This window comes from Hydra vulgaris, chromosome 09, assembly GCF_038396675.1.
Source record: "Hydra vulgaris chromosome 09, alternate assembly HydraT2T_AEP".
Lineage (NCBI taxonomy): Eukaryota > Metazoa > Cnidaria > Hydrozoa > Anthoathecata > Hydridae > Hydra > Hydra vulgaris.
The window spans coordinates 33,902,186-33,922,500 of NC_088928.1; the positions used below are offsets into that span (position 1 = coordinate 33,902,186).

Below are 20,315 nucleotides of genomic sequence, written 5' to 3' on the forward strand. Positions count from 1 at the left end.
TACTCTTCCTGCCATTCCAGTTTAACAGGTTAACCCATTGTTATTTAAATGACCCAAAGATATTTAAATCACTCCAGGTTCTGTTAAAGTCATATTTTAAGTAAAATATTTCTACAGCTTGTGGTCCAAACAACATTTCTGTCATAGTCTTACAAAAGTGTTCTCCAGAACTCTCCTCAGTTCTCTCTAAACTATTTAACAAGTGCTTGACTAAATCTTGTCTTAAAAATAGCATCTGTGATTTAAGTTTTTTAAAACTCAAGAGAACATTTTGACCCCTGCAACTACCCAGTAAACATTGTTTTATTGGATTTGCAGTAGACCTTGGTTGGCATTTTTTAGCGGTTCATTGGAGTTTTGCTCGTCAGTTACTTAGTCATCAGTTTTTACTTTTGCTTATCAGCTATTTATGGACCATTAGTGACAGCTGCTATATATGGAAAGCTGATAACTTTCTGACATAATAATAGTGGCTGGTCATCAGCTAGCCACCTTTGATGGCTGTCACTAATGGTCCACTAAATAACTGTCAGTTAGACCTATATTGTCACTAATGGTCCACTAAGTAACTGTCATTTGGACCTATATTGGCACTTTGATCAAATTGCTGAAGTTTTGTTCATCAGTTACTAACTGATGAACAAAGCTTTAGCAATTTGATCAAAGTGCCAATATAGGTCTACTAAAATTCCACCATAGAATGTTTGCTGGGTATGGTCCAATCAGTCTTTGTTATTAGCAAGGTCTTTAAGTCTTTGATCAACAAATTTTTAACATCTCATTGTAAGTAAATAACTTACTGTCAGACAATCAATACGGTTTTCGATCCTCTTGCTCTACAGCTGACTTGCTAACTGCTGTGACTGAAATATTTTATTGTTCATTAGATGGAGGTGGCAAGGCAAGGGCTATTGTTCTTGACATCTAAAGTTTTTGATAAAGTTTGGCATGCTGGTCTTCTCCATAAGCTTGCTTTATATGCTGTAAAGTTTTTGAGATTATTAAATCATTTCTTTTTAACCGCAGTTTTGACAAAAAGTCTTCTCTTTTTGATCTCTTAGAACAGGCCTGTTCTAAGAGATCAAAAATTGGGGCTTGTAGTAGCTTGTGAATTCTAACTCTAGAAAAACTCAGTTATTTACTGCAAACAACTGTCGCAATACTTTCAACATTCCTATATTAATGAATAGCAACCCTCTCACTGAGTCCTCTTTTTTATGTCTTCTTGGATTATCGTCAATTGCTAAATTAGCATCTGCTATGGTTGCTTCTCTTTATCATGCTTGCCATTTTTTTATTCTAATGATGCTCTTACTCTTTTAGACAAGGTCCAGAAACGCATCGTAAACATTTTATTTGCCTCCCTCTCATTGTTGTAAAGTAGCATCTCTTTCTCTTTTCTACAAATACTATCATGATTGCTGCTCAAAAGAGCTATCATCTCTAGTTCCATTAACCAAAACTCATTCTTGCTTGACTCGTCATTCAGCAAAGTTACATCCTATTACTGTTTTTGTCCCTACATGTTCTAAAAACTTTTATTCGTCTAGTTTTTTCCTTGCACTTCAACTCTTTAAAACTCTCTCCCATCTTTATGTTTTCCTGACTTATACAACCTACAACTTTTCAAGTCTTCTGTCAACTATTTCCTTGCTTTTTTACTCTATTTTTTTAGACATTAACAAAGAGACTATTCATGAAAGATTTTCTCTGTTAATTCCAATCTAATTTTATTTTTATTCTCAAAAAGATGTTTTAATGGTTTTTAGTCATTATTATTCAAGTTGTAATTAATTATTTAATTTTCAAAGAATAAGTTTTGAATGAGTTAGAAAATAAATATATTTATTGATTTGTGATCTAAATTGAAAATCACATTTTGATAGAAGTTTGTTCTTATCATTATTATTGTTTTATGTCCATTATTCTGTTTGTTCTGGTTAAATAATTATGCATCATTTTCTATAGCATTCTAGCAAACAAAGTATGTAAGATTTATATTATAGGAGTTTAAGTTTCCTCAAGCAGTTTGACTTATATATAACTTTTTATTTTTTTTTCGGTATTTTAAATGAGAGGAATTTAGCCAAATAAAAAATATTTAAAAAAATAATTTAAAAATAATAATTTAAAAAAAAGGAATTTAAAAAATAGGCAAAAGATTTAAAATAAACAGCTCAGAAAAATATGATTTTTAAAAAAGATTAAGAGATGTAACTTTGTGATGATGGGATAGTGGCTCAAGCTTGGCAGAAAAAGCAGGTCCAACTACATTTGCAGTACCTTTTTGGACTTTATCATGAAGATAATCTTAAGAAAAACCTACCTAAATATGACAAAGTATTTTATATAGAAACAGATAAGAGATTTGCAGAGGTAGGGAATGAAACTGGGAGTAAGAAAATAGCAACCACAATAAAAAAAACTTAGAAGATACTAACTTTGCAATTAATTGTATATATAGTTTCCATGAGAGGTCTGTATTAAATGAGTGAATGATAGTTCAAGCTTAAAGTAGAAGACTCAGTAAGAGTATTATCATTCATCAGTATTGGAATATTAACAGTATTGTGATAATTTTTTGAAGTAAATAGCTAAGTTTTGCTGGAGTTAAAATTCACAAACCACTGCTGTTAAAGAGGAGAGATCAGATTCAAGATTGGCTGCTTTAAGGATGACTTTGATAATGCGGTTAGAAACTAATGGTTTAATGATTTCAAAAACTTTCCTAGATACACCGATTAATACACTCATCTAGATACACCTTTCCTAGATACACCAATAGCCGTAGCCTCACTGCCACCATCTAATGCACAATAAAAACTTTCTGTGATAACCAAGTTGGCTATAGAACAAGGAACAAGATCTGTTTTGAATGTCAGAAAGCGAGTTTTTAGACTATAGATAGGATGTCAGAAACTTGTTGATCAAAGTCAAGCTAATAATAGAGAGAAGGTTGGACTATTGTTAGAAGGGTTAGAGTGTTCTCCAGAGTTTTTAAAAATTGACCCCACAGGTGCTCTTTCCCAGCAGGCAGGAAAACAAAATTCGTACTTATTAAATAGTTTAGTGAGTTTTTTAAGAACACTTTTGTAAGAATATGACAGAAATGTTGTCAGAGAATGTTGTCAGAACAACAAGTAGTATATGAGTTAAAGAGAGAAATAGTTTTAACAACGGAAGTCTGAGTAATTTGGTAGTCTAACAATAAATTATTCTGTTTCTCTGGAATGTTAGAAAGAGTGTGGTCATTAGATTAAGTTGAATTAAAGGAAAGTTCTTTGCTAATAGTTCTGCCTTATCTTTGGAAGACCTATTAAGATAAGATCCGTGTACTAAAAGTGGAATAATAGAATAACCTTCGTTAATGACACTGTTGAAAATTTTCAAAGCTCTCTAGAACTTAACTTCTGAGTTAAAATACAAAATTTAGTGAACTTAGAGCAATAAAACTTTAGGGTATATAAGGCTTGGCTTGAAACTAACTAGACGGAATAAAAGCTTCAATACCTGCCTGGATCCTGGAGGTATGGATATATATATATATATAATTTTTGCTTGTGCGTAAGCATTTCTAACTTTTTAAATTACATTTAAGCTTATAATATTTAACTTATAGTGTATTAATATACTTTAATAATTCACCGTTTAATTACTTTGATTTTTTAACAATACAATTTTTATTATATTTATTTAACTTACATTTAACTTATGTTTTTTTTTTTTTTTTTAAATTTTTTTCTTTGAAAAAAAGTTTCCTGCTTTATTTGTAACTAAAAACAAAAGTTCAAATTCATTCTTAAAAAGTTCATAGGTAACTTTTAACATTTATATTAGATATATTAATAAAAGATTTTAAATTAAGTAATTAAATATAATATAAAAATTTATTAAATTTTTTAATATTTAACTTATAAAAAGTATAAAAACTAATTAAACTAGTTCCAACTCTTTTAAATCGTTTTTTCTTTTGCTTGTATATTGAAGTGCTGAGTACGAGTATGCTGCAAGTTAGCACAAAACTCAAAAAAAATAATTATACATTTCAGTATATGGCTCAATGGTCTAGCGGTATGATTCTCGCTTTGGGTGCGAGAGGCCCCGGGTTCGAATCCCGGTTGAGCCCGTTTTCGTGGTTTTAACACAATTTGTTTATAATTTATAGTTAAAAATAATTATTTTATATAAAAAAAAGTTTGGTTTTAATGTAACCAAAAAATTAATTTTTAGCTCGTGTTGGATCATATGGAAGAATTTCAGCCACCGTACTATTCTTCTGGTTAAATTATTTTGTGATTTTTTGCTTTTAATAAACTATACTAATACTATACTTTTTTATTCAGAAGTACCTTTTAATTTTTATTGCAGATGATGTTGAATGCACGGTGTTTAGTAAAGACGGATTTTGGGATGGTGAAGTGCGGCGTCATCACAAAATAGAATTGAGTACTGAGTTGAGATTGGTTCGTCCAGGAATAATTCGGTATGTAATAAATAGTTTGATAATAAGGCATATTTATCGCTTTTATACACATTTGCATTCATTGTAAAAGTGTACATCATGCTGTTCTTTCTACAGGGTTATTCCAGCAGATACTGAGTTACAAGTTTATTACTCTGTCGAAAACAGTCGGCAATATAAAGAAGTTCCTCTCAGAGTGCTTCGTTTTTCACTAGAGGTTTGTTTTATTGATACATTGAAATATTACATAAAACCCTACTACCCTTACCGTTTTATTGTTTAGTTAATCAGGGATCAATATCCTAAAACCAGTGGCGGATTTAGCTTAAGGCGTGGGGGGGGGGGGTTGAGCTGTCTCCTACCCTACCCACTTGCTCGCGCTGCCTAATATTACAAAATCCTGTGTTTTCTTTTAAATAAAATAGAAAACTAGGCAACAACAAACCATGGCTTACATACCTGCTTACATACGCCATGGCTTACATACCTGCATTACAAATTTGCCTGCTTTTACGGAAGAAAACAAAACGGAGACGTTTTGTTTTAAGAAATTATCTCATAACCATAATGTACACAGACATTTTTAACATAGTTCGGTGTATCAATACTATTGTGACTGTACAGTGACGGATGTTCGTAAAACTACAATGTCTTTGCATACGGTAAACGATTTTTTTTCATAATGGAAAAACAAAAAGTTATAAATTAAATGTTGTCAAAATTAGATTTAATTTTAACTTTTTGGATTGGCTTTAATTTTAATCGAACGTGAGCTTGCTGAGAGCATTGGCTTTGATTTGTCAATAAATTATTTTGCTTCAACCCAATGGACTCAGACGTCCGTAAGACATTTACACAACGTCTTATAGTTAATTTATACAATAGACATTTATACAACGTCTTATAAGTCACAAGTCTGTACGATGTCCTTAAGACGTCCAACGAAGGTTTTGCACCCGCTGGAAATAAAGTTGTGCAAAAAAAATGTTTATATTTAATGTTTTTTTTTTTTTTTAACGATACTTGTTAACCAAACTTTGAGACGCTAAACAATCTTAGAGATTGTTTGCTAAGTAAACTTTTAGATTATCTTAGACGTACTGATAGTTATGATAAAAGACACGTAAAAGCATCGATAAAATATATCACAACTGCAGTACTCCAAAAAAAATGTTTCTAGCGGTAAATGTGCCACCCCCTGCCCCTGTTGCCCCCTACTCATTCCCCTTGCCTCCTCCCACGACTCTAAACACCAATCTGCCGCTAAAACCTACTAGGAAGTACCTAGTAACCTAGAAGGAGAGGGGGATGCAACCAACCACAGTTTATTTTGTTTAATAAAATGAACCATGGTTGGTTGCCCCGCACGGAAAAGTATTGGTAATTGTCAGAGGGATATCGATGATCGACCATACCATGAGTCTTGATTAATACAGTTACATTGATTTTGATAATTTCGGAACGGTTAATCATTCGTATTGTTTAGGTATATACGAGGAGCTAGCTTTCAAAAAAGCTTGGTTCAAACCCCACCTCTAGACAAATTTTGCGGTAACGGTTAGGAAGAAGGCGTAAACTTCCTATTAAATGCTCATCTGCGGTGCTCTGCGATCAGACCGTAAGGACTTCTTGGAGCACCTAAATAAAATTAACAATTAGCCTAAACGAGAATTTCAAATTGTTTTTTGAGAAATTCTCAAATAACAAATTTTGTTATTTATGCTTTTCCTATAAAATAGCTTTCAATATCTCCTATGCATTAGCTTTTGATATCTCCTATTAGCTTTTAATAGCCCCTCCTATGCATTAGCTTTTAATAGCTTTTCCTATCCATTTGCTTTTAATAGCTTCTATCGATTAGCTTTTAAAAGCTCCTCCTATCGATTTGAGTATTATCAAATCTTTGCGAATAAAGATGTATTCTATATTTGTTTTAGGATGCCGATCTTTTGGAATATTTTTTGTTAAGTTATCCAGCGTACGTTGTTGTTGAAAATGCTCCTGGTGATGATATCCATAAGGTATTTAGATTTTTGTTTCTGTTTTGTTTTGTTTTTTGCTTCTGTTTGTTTTGTTGTGTTTTTTTTAATACAGTGCACAAACGTTTTGCTTACTTTATATTAAAAAAACATTCACTTCTCTTTATGCTTGCAGGTTGATGTCGCTAAACGTCTATACAACTTTGGTATTCTACGGTCTAAGGTTCCATTGGTGCATACATGATAAAATTAAAATTGATTTATTGACATAATGGTTTTAATGTACGGCTACTGTAATGAAAAAAATTAAACCGCAAAATTTTGTAATTAAAGTTTACAATTTTTTATTAACAAAAAGAACAAATAAGAAAAGTAATTATTTTCTCTTTCTACAAATTTATCAGAACCTTTTACTGTATTCAATAAACATATATATATGATTACATTTTTAATATCCATAGAATTTTGTTGGAACTTAGATAAGTAAGACAGCGTGATCTGGTCAAAATAGGCTTTCCTCTTAGAATTAGATAGTAAATTGTCAAGTTTAGATGATTTTTTGTAGTTATTAGAAAGAATATTACGATAAGCCTTATCCACACAACAAGTGTACCATTCTGTCCGCACTGCAACAAGTGTACCATTCTATTGTTAACGTTAAAGCTTACAAGTTTTATTGTTTCAAGTTGATTATTTTATTAACGAGAGCATTTTATTTTCTAATCCATGCTTTAAATTTTTATTTAACTCTGAGTATAAACTTTGCTTATATCGTGGGCATCGTAAGATTAGTTGGCAGAAAATGTTTAAAACTGAATTTTAATTTATTCCAAGATTTAAAAAGCAAATCCATAGCATTATTTGTGATGTGTAAAAAATCTTTTTTGATGATAACGAATTCAAGAAGATAGTTCAATTGAGTTTATTCAAAAAAAAATTAAAATCTTATATTATAAAAAATTATTATTTACACAACATTAATAAAAAATCATTTATAGTTATATGTAAATCATATATATTAGGCTTATATCTGTTAGTAATAATGTAAGTATAAAGAGTCGAAATAACTTACACTGCTTTGGTTTCCTGATTACGCAGAGGAGGTTTAATAAAAGGAAGACACGTTTAACGTGGCATTGGTAAAACCAGTTTTAGAAGTCAGTCATTTTGATTACACAAAACAGTTTCATGCTTCACACAGAAATTGGAATTTTACTAAAATCTTTAATAAAACCGAATCAAAACATTACAACAAATGGTTGATTAATTCGCCGGTTTATGTTCACCAGCTAATAACTTTGCTTTAATGAATAATTTGCTGACTAATTGTCTGATTCAGTTTTTTTGAATAACGTTCGACTGATGTAGAAATTTAAATCTAGTTAGCTGCATTTCGTCTTGCTGGCAGGTATCGTAGCTTACACGTTTAATAGGTTTTTATGATAATAAAACTATTTTTGCAAGAATCTTAGTAATTATTTTTTTAGTTATTTTTATTCAATTTTAAACACTAACATTTTTATTTATCTATATGCAGTAAACAAATATTTAATTTAAATTGATATATAAATCATTATATTGCAAATTTTAGTTTATTTTATAGGAAGGCAAACGAAGGAGTCTTCGTTTTAACGTTATTTTGTTCACGGTATTTTTTTGTTGTTGCTGTTTTTCATCATATACTTGTTATTTTTTCTCTTGAAATCGAAAAATTTTATGGTCTGATTTAAAAAAAGATGTGGTCTGATGTATCCTTTGTAATCTAAATCAAACACAAAGTGTAAGTTTTACTTGTTGTTTCCATTTTGAATCATTAAGACACCGAGAGCTTTTTGTTTCACGCACGTTGATGCATGAAACAAAAATATGCCTTTTTCTTTATTTTCATTATTTAAAGAGCGCGGGAAACTTGCAGAAGACCGATGGCCTTGTCATCAAGAAACCGCTCTGCATTATTACATATTTTTTCTATACTATCTATACAATAAATTCCTATTAATAAATTAAATAATGTCCTCATTTTATTATCCGTTTAGATAGCATAAAAATAAAAAGAATCCAAGAAAAAAAAAAGGAAAAGCAAAAAATTGCTGATCTTAAACAAAAAATTTATTTGGTTTAACATGAATATGTTGGTAAATGATTTACTATATTGAATTTAAAGTTCCCATTCGTATTTCTTAGAGAATTCAGGTTATTCGATTTTGTAAATTTAGTATTTTCGTATATTACTTTGAAAGAAACAAGAGATGTGTTTTTTTTTAATAGTAGTTTAAGGTTTCCTTTTTCTCTTGTGTCATATCTATTTTGGCCATTAAGAAAGAAATTTTGAAAAATGCAGTGGAAGAATTCCGATTTCTTATTTTACCATAAGCATCAAATTTTTAAATATGTTAATTTAAAAATCGAATAACCTGAATTCTCTAAAAAATATTATTAAAAAATCTTATCTTAAACAGATAAATTTATGCACTTGTATCAAAAAAATAAAAACGTAAAATCAATTAAAACTATAAAAACCTAAAATATTTTTATCAATACAAAAAAAGAAGAACAGATAAAAAAGTTCTGCCTACAATTATCAAGTTCATTACTATGTATGGGAACTATAAATTCAATAGACGTTTAATGCTTTAAAAATGGGTCAGCATATGAGAATTTTTCTTTATTTTAAACTATTCTTGCAATATGCTTTTAATTTCGATAAAATGTAACTAAGTTGGATTTATGAGTACTCGCCCATCCAATATATGAAATACCTTTGTATAAAAGATAAATAAAGAAGTTTTAAACTATTTTTGGACAGCAAAGAACTAGCTTTGTATAGTATACCGGTGTTTTTTAATATACTGTTATTTTACATATTTATGTTCGTTTTTGATAAAATGTTCTCATTAATAATATACCAAAAAACTTTGTTGCTTGGGTTCTCTCGATTTCATTATTTTCTATTTTTAGCGAAGGTAATGTGAGTGGTATATTTTTTGTGTTTAATAATAATTTATTAGAGTTAACCCCGTTGTTTAGTTTTTTAAGTTAAATGTTTGTAGTTTCAAAAGTTCTTCAATAGTTGTGGACGTATAAAACAAATTAGTATCATCTGCAAAAATTATGACAGTATATTTACTTAAGGCTTTTGGGAGGTCATTAATGTACATAAAAGACAAGAAAGATAAAGAAATGTTAACAGCCGATTGTATAGTAACGCAATTTTGATAAAGAAATGTTAACAGCCGATTGTATAGTTAAAATTAAAAAAAAGTTTTTTACAATTTTTTTTACACATTTTTTATAATTGAAATACATTACAATCACCAGGTGTCGTGGCTAATTAGTCAGAGCCGCCCCCACCTCACCCTGTCCTCCAAAAAAAAACTGTCATTAGGGCCCCAATTTTTTAAAAATTTACTTAAAAAAGTTCACAAAAAAAACACTCTAAGAACGTCTAAATATGCAAATGGGCCCCCAAAATTCGCTTATCCCCCTAATTGTGTGTGTCGGTTAGTCTATGGCTCTGCAACCACCGCTTCAACTTTTCATCAATATCGTCTAGTGTATTGTAAACTATGAATCTTTTTAATGATTTTATTGATTGAACTAGTTTTGTGTTAGTATTTTCACCATTTTATTATTTACTTAACAAATATAATGAGGGGCGTTCCCCTGCGATATTACTCTTAAAATGAACTTCCATTCTAATTTATAATCATCTATGATGACTGATTCCGTTCTTTTTGAAAAAAAATCTTTAATCAAAGACAAGTTTTTGCATTGTGAACATTAAACATTGTGATGCAAATAATTTTTTAACAGCTTGTTTCCTGTCAACAGAGTTTCCAGTCAACAATTTGACATTTCCGTATATTTGCCTCTGTTATAGACATAATAAAATCGTCGTTTTTTTTATTATTAAACTGCTTATTTTATTTAGTTAACAAATTAAGAAATAATGACACTTTTATTGTCTTCATGCGGTGATTGATTTTGCCAAAGATTTGTTAGTAATAATTAAATCAAAGCCATATTAGATAACTTTTGCGATGCAGTTGGTTCTTAAATTGAATAAAATAATAAATGGTTATTAGGCAAAACTAAAAATTTTTGAATTTCTGATTCAACACTTTCATTTGTATAACAAAGGTCTTTTAAGTCCCACACTATATAAGGTTAATTGTAATACCCTGTAATAATAACACCATAAAACTCTCTTATATCTAGCTTATGTTGTAATGATAACATCGTTAAACTCTCTTATATCTAACTCATGCTGTAATGATAACACCATCAAACTCTCTAATATCTAACTTATGCCTAATGATTTCAAATACTTTACTCAAACCTCGAATCATATCAATTTTTTGCTTTGCAACAGTTAATGATGTTTTATAAATACAACGAAAATTTTATTTTCATTGAACACCAAACACCATTGATAGTTTTATTATTTTAATATTAATAGTTTGTATTTGACATAAAATATTAACTTTGTTCCATATATGTATGTTTTTATTAAAAATTACCAATCCTTCTCCTCGGTATTCTCTGTCGTTATTTCTAAAAGAAGTATATTCATTTAAAATATAAATAGATAAAAAAGTGAACCAAGTTTCTATGAAGTATATTATATGAGACGAAATTATGGTGACCATTATTATGTGGCTATTTGCTATTGTGACTGTTGTCACCATAATAAATAGTTACATTATGTGATATATATGGTGACTGTTCTTTTAAATTTATTAAATTTATTATTTAAAGAAGTAGCGTTTGTGTAAAAACATTTAACATACTTGTATATTTGATTAAAGTTGCTTTGGATTTAAAATTTCTAATTTGAATTTTTATATTGGTAATTTTTATTTGTAGCTAATGTTTGAAATTTGATGGTGAAATGCATTCCACCATAAAATTTTCATCAAAAGTAGTTTGGCTGAGGAAAACAAATTTTTCTCAAGCTATAGGCTCTTTAAAAGGTGCGGCCGTGGCGCAGTGGTTAGAACGCTTGCTTTATAAGCAGGAGATCCAGGTTCGAAACGAGCTTTGGACATATTTTCGCGTCACGGTAAGGAAGAAGGCGTGAACTTCCTGGTTAAATGCACTTCCGCGGTGCTCTGTGACAAGACCGTAAGGTCTTCTTGGGGCACCTAAATAAAAAAATGAAAAAAAAAAAAAAAGTTGTGTGTTGGTTGTCTTTTATTAGTTATCTCTAACAACTCTTTATACAATGTTAGCATTTTATTTTATTTGTAATTTCATAGCGAGTGCTAAAAAAAAATAGTAAAATATGTTAGACTTATAAAACTTCTTTGAAATATTTTATATGTTGAAGAATACTTTTAGTAAAAAAAATATACAAATATTACAATAAAAACTAAAGATTTCATTTCTACGATTTTATTCGGCTTCGTTTTCTTCTTTTGTTTGTGATGAAATGAATTCTGGATAATCTATATAACCATCCTTGTTTAAATCGTCTTCCTCTAGAATTTGATCGACCATCCCAGCAAGCTCCTTTAACAAATATTTAATGAAAATTAAAATTAATCGAATAGTTTTTATTTATTAATTGGATAACGGCTAGGTGACTTTTTCACAATTATATTTTACCTCTTCCGTGTATTCCTCTGGTTTTTCAGAACCTTCGTCGTCATGGTAATGCGCCATTGCATTTGCAAGTTCGATTCCATCTAATTTATCATCGTTGTCATTATCGTGTACTTTAAAATAATGGAACTGGAGATCGGTATTACTGAGTTTTTTTTCTGACACATTGATTTGTTCTTTTAAGTGTTCTTTGATGTGTCTAAAATGTGATGAAAAGGTATATGTAAATTTCAAAATATTTAGATTACGGTGTCAAATAAAATTGTAAAATAAAATTTGCCGTTTCTAAAATAAACTCACGCATTATTAGTATTGATTTAACTGTATTGTAATAATTCATTATGGTATCAGATCCGCTCTTCTGATTATACTAGACCTAGTTTAGATTGATCTCTTATAATTCAATATAGTGATTACACACATAAGAGGTTTATATTCAAATTAGTATATAAGTTTTATAATTTTTTGAAATATAATAAAGTTTATCGAAATGAATTATTGTGCTGATTAAAAGTAGTTTTGTATTTCTTGCGTAAATTTTGTCACTAAAAATAGTTATTTTAAATTATAGTTATTCCATCTATGGGCAATTCCACACTCAAGTGAGTTATTTCGATTTAATGAATAAATGAATTCAAAGAAAAACCAAGTAATTATTGGAGTGCTATATGTTTAAAAATTTTAAAATTTGATTAATAATGTTATTTGTGTTATTTTTTTGTTTTAAATTTCAAATTAAAGTCATTCGTCTTACCGTGAAACTTTGATAGGTTTTTGAGCATTTTTGCAAATAAACTCTTTCGTCCAAATTTTTTTTTGAATTTTATTTTTTCGATATAACATTATACCTTTCCTTGATAGGATTCCATTAAATGTAATTTTTTTTTGGTTCTAATATATATTTTTTGGTTCTAATATATATTTTTTTAAGTCAAAGATGTTATCGATCTCAATCCTTCGTTGGGGTGACTGATAGTTTATTATTTCTTAAAAGCTTATTAATTAAGCCATCTTCACAAGTGCCATTTATACTTTTTTTAGGAGTTTTATTAAATTACAACACAATTTACAAATATACTTTTAAGATTTTAGTGGTAAAATTATAAATTTAAACAACAAGATTGGTTATCGAATATATCCATAAAATGGACAAAAAAACAAAAAACAATTTGGTGTTAATATGCAAAACATAACAATATAATATATTAATAGCATCATTAGAGTAATTGTAATTAGCAGTTATAAAATAATACTAACAAAAAAGTACTAATTGTATATAAGTACTAAGTACTAATGCACTTTACTTGTTTAACTCCATTTAAAATAAAAAAAGGTACTAAACAAAAAAACCAAAAAATCACATTTTCTTTTACCAACAACTGGTGTTAAAACCGGACTTGGAATTAGTTGTTCTGTGTAGTACCTCTAAGCTGCTGCAGGGTACTAGTTAGTAAAATAAATATTTGAAAGACAAAGTGTTAACTTTCTTAAATGAAATGTTTTGAGTTCGATCATTTAGTGAATATTTCTGACATCTTCTAATAGCGTATCCGATTCACTTAACATATTTTATCAATATTTTTTACATTTGCAAACTCTAATTGATAAATATTTGTCTTCGGTGGTTGAAGATGTTGCAAAGAAAGGATTCAATATTCTTAAAGGTGTTACCAGATACACCGTAAGAAGAAATCTTATGGAGAAGACCAGCATGCCAAACTTTATGAAATGGTTTAGAAATATCAAGAGCGATGGCCTTAACCTCTCCCCCTTTAATGCACGATAAAACCTATTGGTTATTACTGTTAGTAAATCAAGAACGAGAAGATCAAAATCCATATTGATGATTACAAAGTATGTTGTTTGATTCAAATTGAGAGATTAAATAGTTGTTAATTAAAGATTCAAAAACCTTGCTTATGATAGGAGGAAGATTAAAGGGACGGTAGTTGGACGAATCAGATCGCTCTTCAGAATTTTTGAAAATAGGGATAACAGATGCCGCTTTCCAGCGGGCTGTAAAGACTCTGATAAGCACTTGTTGAATAGTTTTGAAAGTATGGATGACAGCTCCGAAGAACACTTTTGCAAGACTATAGCAGGTATACATTTTGGGCCACAAGCTGTAGAGGAGTCTAAGCAAGAAACCACTTTAGATAAAGAAGCAGGATTGATATGAATGTCAAGCAATCAATCAACCTGTTTAACGGCTATATCAGGTAGAACACAACTAGTGTAATCAAGAGATGATATTGATGAAAAGCTCTTAGCAAACAATTCACCTTTGTTTTTAGGAGAGGTGACAAAGTCCGAACCATACTAGAGAGGTGGAATTACATATTTGCCCTTACTATTGATACTATTAAAGATTCTCCAGAAGTCACGAGAGCCTAATTTTTGTGATGAAATGCAAAATTTCATGATCTGAGAATAGCTGGCTTTGGCGTTAGACAAAACCTTGTTACAATTGTTGCTAGTAAACAATTGTTACAATTGTTTACTAGCATCGTCTAATAACGTCTGTTTTCTGGAGAATTATTTTGCTGATAGATATGGAAGTAACGGTTTCGATTGGAAATTGCAGCAGCACAATGTGAGGAAAACCATGGAAAAGAGTGAGACTTGACCTAGAATCGTCGAGAGGGAATAAAAGATTCCATGCTAGCTTGAATCCACGAAGTTATGTAGGAAGCACATTTGTCAACAGGAAGACGAAAGATTTCTAACCAAGTGCCATCACGAAGAAAATCACGGAAAGAGTCCCAGTTAGCTTTAGGTAGTTGTAAGAGGTACAATGATAGGGGGATTCAGATGATGAAGAAGAGTGAGATAATAGTTTTAGATAGATCAAACTGTGATCAGAAGCACCTAAGGGTGAATGTGGAGAAACTGAGCACTGACTAGGATCAGAAACAAGACATAAGTCGAGTAGAGAAGGTAAATGATTCGGGTTGTCAAGAAATTGAGATGGAAAGTTGACTATTTGAGTTAGGGATTGAGAAAGGCAAAAGTTGTGGGCTTTAATGCCTGCAGAATCACTGACACTAGAGCCAAGCCATTCAGAGTGGTGAGCATTAAAGTCACCGACAACAACTATATTAGCTGATGGATGAAGAGAGTGGGCTTGGTTAATATGATCAGAAATAACATCAGAAAAAGAGTGCAGTCTTAAGATGAAGGAGAGCGATATAGAACAAAGACAAAGGCAATAGAGTGAAGTGGTGCTAAACGAAAACACATGAAAGAATAGTCTGTGGATTCAAACCTAGTTTCACGACAAATGGGTGAATTCTTACGAATATAAATGCCCAGGCCAAGCATATGACTATTGGATTCTTTACGAATTAAAGGAAGATAACCATCAACACTATGATCACACGATGAGACAGCTGAACTCAAATTAGTCTCACAAAGAGTTCTGGTGAAATTTGCAAGAGATAAAACTCAACAGAAGAAAAGTTACTTCGAAGACCACGAATATAAGTGAATGATAGGTTTAGAGAACTTGGTTATGACAATGGTTTTTTGTGTTTTATAGTTTTTGGTACTTTAGTCACTTTTAAATTTATTAAAGAACTCGACTCATAGCATAAATAGAACTCAGTACACTGTTTAATAGCCCAAGAAATTGCTTCATTACTATTAATAAACCCTAAGCCGTAACAAAGGGCTCCAAATTTGGCCTTGGCAATGCACATTCAAAGTACAAACAGGGACACCATCCATGCGCAACATGGCATTGTTAATACTTTGATATTTTTCAGCTATTAATGGAATCAGCCTCTCTAAGAGCTACCACAGAGTTCAAGAAACCTCTCTACCAACCAGCCTCAGAACCATAAAACTGAGTTTTAGAGCTGTGCCCTCATTAGGAGATAATAGCATGAGTTGTCTAGTCATAAAAACAGAGACACAAGCAAAACCCATGCATTGAGTCAAGAAGATCCAGCATTCAACATCGTAAACTGGAAACAATGTATTAAAAATACATCTCTGCTAGTCTAATAGATGAAGAAGGGGTGCGAGGCTGGTCAACAGATGGAATCTGTTTACCCCTTAAGTCTTTGCCTAGGAGGCCTTCTACAAGACAGTAGCCGGATGCATTTAACATCTGCCCAATAACAAAATATATGTCTGCCCAAAAATAAAATATATATTTAATAATAAAACATATAACCAATAATAAAGCATATACCTGAAGCTTCGAACCCCACTTGTAATTTGTCTGCTTACAGAGTACTTTGCAACCTTTTCAAGAGAGCTGGGAAATGGTTTTTTGGAATTGAATACTTGATTCATGATTCTCTTCAACATGTTTGTAAAATCTTCTTCCGCTCAATTTTCAAGGATCTGAAAACAGCAATATCAAGCGGTTGTTGCAGATGTTTGGCATTTGGGATTAAACATGTAAAGCATTTTAAATCCCAAATGCCAAACATCTGCAATGATGTTTGGCAGATTGGGATTAAACAAGATGAAAAATGTGAAGTTAAATTATCCCCAATAACAACTTTAGTTTCTGTAAGAGATGCTGTTTCAGGAATAAAAATTTCCCTGAACCAACGTTCAAATGTTCTTGAGTCGAACCAACCAGATTTTGAACTGTCAAATATAGTTCCAGGTGGGCCACCATTTGTTCACTCTATATAGCAGTTTGCAGCTTTATAAACAACCATTGGAGAAAGAAACTGACTAGCTGCACTCCCACAGTACATAATACTTTAGAACGCTGCATTTTTCTTTCTACGCGTTTAAGGCCACGTTTACAAACTACTGTTTTAGAGCCTGGATTATCGCTCACATTTGTCTCATCATAGTTGAATATATTGGTATTAGGAATGTCTTGAAGGGTAATGGATAACTCATCAAAATACGAACATACTGAATTTCAGTCAATTTCAGCTCTTGCTGGTTTTACGTTGTCAGCAATTCGAGCAGTCAGATTATTGCAAACAATGAAGGATTTTATCCAATCAGGGCCAGGCAAGTTATTTTTAAATTTTAAATTAGTAACACCCATTCTGTCTAGATAGTCTTTTACTAGCAGACGCATATCCAACTTATCCAAAGGTAACTTCCAATCTGTCAGGATGCTTATAATTTGTAGAATGTTTTCTTCGGTATGGGGCTGTAATCTGGTCTGCCCAAAAGTTTTTCATATGTCTTAGTTTACTCTTGTTGTTCAGAGTACCATATGATATACCATATAACTTGGATGCCTTAAAATTGATATTCTGTTAGTTGAGATATCTAACAAGGCATTTTGCATGGCTTCTGCTGGATACAATGCATAGGATCGATTACCTTTTACGTTTATAAGTTCTCATGAAGTCTTCTGCAATTCTTCTTGTGATATTTTTTGTCTTAATGTCTTTTTTAACAATAAATAATCGTTTGAAACATTAAATAATCACAATAAGATTGAAATAACAAATATTGAAAATTATTTGAAAAAATGAAAAGCAAAATTGTTTTGAATTTTCTGCAAATGTAATTGGGAGTAACCAAAAATGAGTGGTATATCACAGTGGTATAATAACTGCAATATACCACTTGAACATCTAAGTATAGATTTTTAGAGAAAAATTTATTCCAAAAAATTAAAATCATATGTTTTTTGACATTTTTTTGGTACATGTAAAAATCGTTATTTTGTTGTTTAAGTCATGTTAATACCAACACATTTGCACAAGTTAGAATCACTTCACAATCATTAAAATTTCAAAAATCAATACTTTTGTAACTAACAGGCAAAATTATCAAAGTCACCCCGCGTATCAAAGTCACCCCGTTTTACGGTACTTTTTATCTAAATGGTAGCTAAACTACATTTTGATAAAAGCATAGTATTGTCCCCATAAGTAACGATAACTATTTTGATTTAAGATATATAAATAAATAGCTAAAACAGTCTTTTGAGTAATTTTACACAGATTAATAACTACTTAATTAAATTTAGGAAACCAGTTTATGAAGATTAAATATTTGGCTTGAAATATTTGGCTTGAAATATTCAACTGAAAACAAAAGGTTTAATGCAATGTTATTTTGCGTCCCATTTAATCTGTTCAAATAAAAAGTATATATATCTAAAAATGTGACATTACAAAAATCAAAATGTTCCGTAAGTAATGGTGGAATTGCCCCTAGACGTTTTTTTGTTTTGTTTGAGGAATTATGTATTTCTGTATGGTTTTAACTTGTTCAATTATTGACAATAGTAATTATTTTGCAAACTTCTTAATAAGAAGCAAAATCTCAGGTGTATTATGTTTGTATTTTAGGTGTTTGATATTATTTTATTTTTCGAAAACAAATAAAATAACATCAAACGTAAATTGCGCCTTTCTTTTGGCTTGCAACGCAAGCTAAAAGAAAGATATGTGCAATTTATTGTTATGAAGTCATTATTAGTTATAATCGTAATGAAGTCATTATTTATCATGATAACGCTAGAATTCACATGCCTTTGACAACCCCTCAAAAATTGTTAAATTTTTTGGATGAAATGTTTTACCTCACCAGCCTTATTTTCTAACTCTACCCGATTTCAACTCAACAGAAAATTTGCTCTCGGGGAAAAAAATCGTTTCTTCGGGTGCTTGCAAAATGCGCTTTAAGCAATTTTTCGCTCAGAAAACTGGAAAAATTTGGGAGGATGGGATTTTCAAAATATCCAAAAGATAAAAAAAGATCATTAATCAAAATGGTGCCTATATTTTTTAGAAATAAAAATTATTAATATAAAAATTTAGTCTTTCAATTTTACCTAAAAATACGAAATTACTTTTTACCGAACCCAATATTTAAACATTAAACAACTTATTAAACTATTATGCATTTTAAGTAAAAAACTTATTTCAATGGCATTAATCTTTTTTGATAATAATATTAACTGATAATATTATTATCAGTTACTATAACTATAACTATTTGTACTATAATTGATAATATTATTTTCAGGGTTTTGATTGTGTGGTATTTATCCATACAATGCGTCAGCTGTTTAAAGCAGAGCTTTTTTGCCTAATTCTGTTTATTCTTTACAAAGCTAATTGGTAACGATTATCTGCTTGAATCAAGTCTGCATACAATCAAAACTGAAACAAGTACAACTATATAAAAAAATAATATAGAAAAGGAAATCAATATTTGAAGTAGAAATAAGCAGTGATAAACTAGCTACATTACCTACAAGGGTGGTTTTAAGCCAATGGGTATAGGGGTGTGACCCTACTCCCCTTCGAAAGAAAACTATTTTCAACTTGAAGTCAGTTTTTTAAGAAATATAGTCAGATAATAAGCGTTTGACACATTTCAGTGGGCAGATATTTAGTTTCAGATATAAATGTATTTAGTATTCAGTTTCTATCTTGTTGGATTCGGTTAGTGACGTTTAATAATTGACAATTCCAAGAGATAGTATCCCTGATTCAAAATATACTGTGTTATGCTCTGAAAATTTAAATTTATTAATGATTAATGGTAAGAAATGTGACTCCAATAATGCTTTAAAACATTAGTTTAAGTCAAACTCTAACAAAATTAGCAAAATCACACGTAACAACACGAGCGAGTTTATCAGCAAGAAATATTCAAGGTGAAATTTTAATGAAGTTGACAACTTAGAATTTATAAGGAAATGTAACGATGTCATCATTACGTTTCCTTTTGCTGTCAAATGATTTAATCAATGAATTGGAGTACCACGATGAGGAACTTTTTAACTATGAAACTATAAAAAATCGTTATCATAAAAACCATATGGTTTGTTTTTATGATAATAGACCATTGTTTTTTTAAGTCATAAACTAGAACAAAATAAATCTTTAATTCATAAAAACTCAGAGCTTGTGAGTTTTAAAACAAGAATGTGTATTAAAAAGTACTCTGCGAGTTTCTATTATGACAACATTTGTTGTTGATATAAGTGCAATTAAATGCATATTTAAACCTGAAATTAAATGCATGTTTAAGGGAGGTATTTTCATACTTTTCTTTTTTCTTTTCTGGTGGTTCCTTTCGTTTTTCTATAAAAAAAGATCTGGTGACTATTTGAGACCATTTAAGATACGTTCACCGATGCACCATATTCAGCTCATTTTTTCCTTCTTTCATTTCTGTTCATTGTAGGAAGACTTTTTCAAGACTGTTTATTGTGCAATTTTTTTTTGAAAGCGTTTTGTCTTTTTGTTAGTTGGTGACAACCCTTGCATTAAATTATCTTAACATTTTAGTTTTAATTTTCACCATAGCCAATTGAGAGTCAT

General features: G+C 30.4%; 2 protein-coding genes across 3 annotated transcripts in view; one reads left to right on the forward strand and one right to left on the reverse strand.

The window, feature by feature from the left end:
* The window catches only part of LOC100209380 (ribosomal oxygenase 1), a 120,448-nt gene that overhangs the window by 61,827 nt on the left and 38,306 nt on the right, over positions 1-20,315 (forward strand). The window contains exons 11-15 of one of the 2 annotated variants that reach the window (XM_065805461.1): positions 4,231-4,279; positions 4,369-4,483; positions 4,580-4,679; positions 6,400-6,483; positions 6,617-6,813. The exons of the other annotated variant lie outside the window; for it this stretch is intronic. Coding sequence (XP_065661533.1) covers positions 4,231-4,279; positions 4,369-4,483; positions 4,580-4,679; positions 6,400-6,483; positions 6,617-6,685 — 417 coding nt within the window. The 3' untranslated portion in view covers positions 6,686-6,813. Of the gene's footprint in view, positions 1-4,230; positions 4,280-4,368; positions 4,484-4,579; positions 4,680-6,399; positions 6,484-6,616; positions 6,814-20,315 lie in introns of those variants that run through there. 2 annotated transcript variants of the gene reach the window in all.
* Positions 11,754-20,315, reverse strand: part of LOC100201134 (multiple coagulation factor deficiency protein 2 homolog) — a 10,445-nt gene continuing 1,883 nt past the window's right edge. The window contains exons 2-3 of the mRNA XM_065805459.1: positions 12,049-12,244; positions 11,754-11,952 (exon numbers count right to left, since the gene is read on the reverse strand). Of these exons, the coding sequence (XP_065661531.1) occupies positions 11,836-11,952; positions 12,049-12,244 (313 nt within the window). The 3' untranslated portion in view covers positions 11,754-11,835. The remainder of the gene's footprint in view (positions 11,953-12,048; positions 12,245-20,315) is intronic.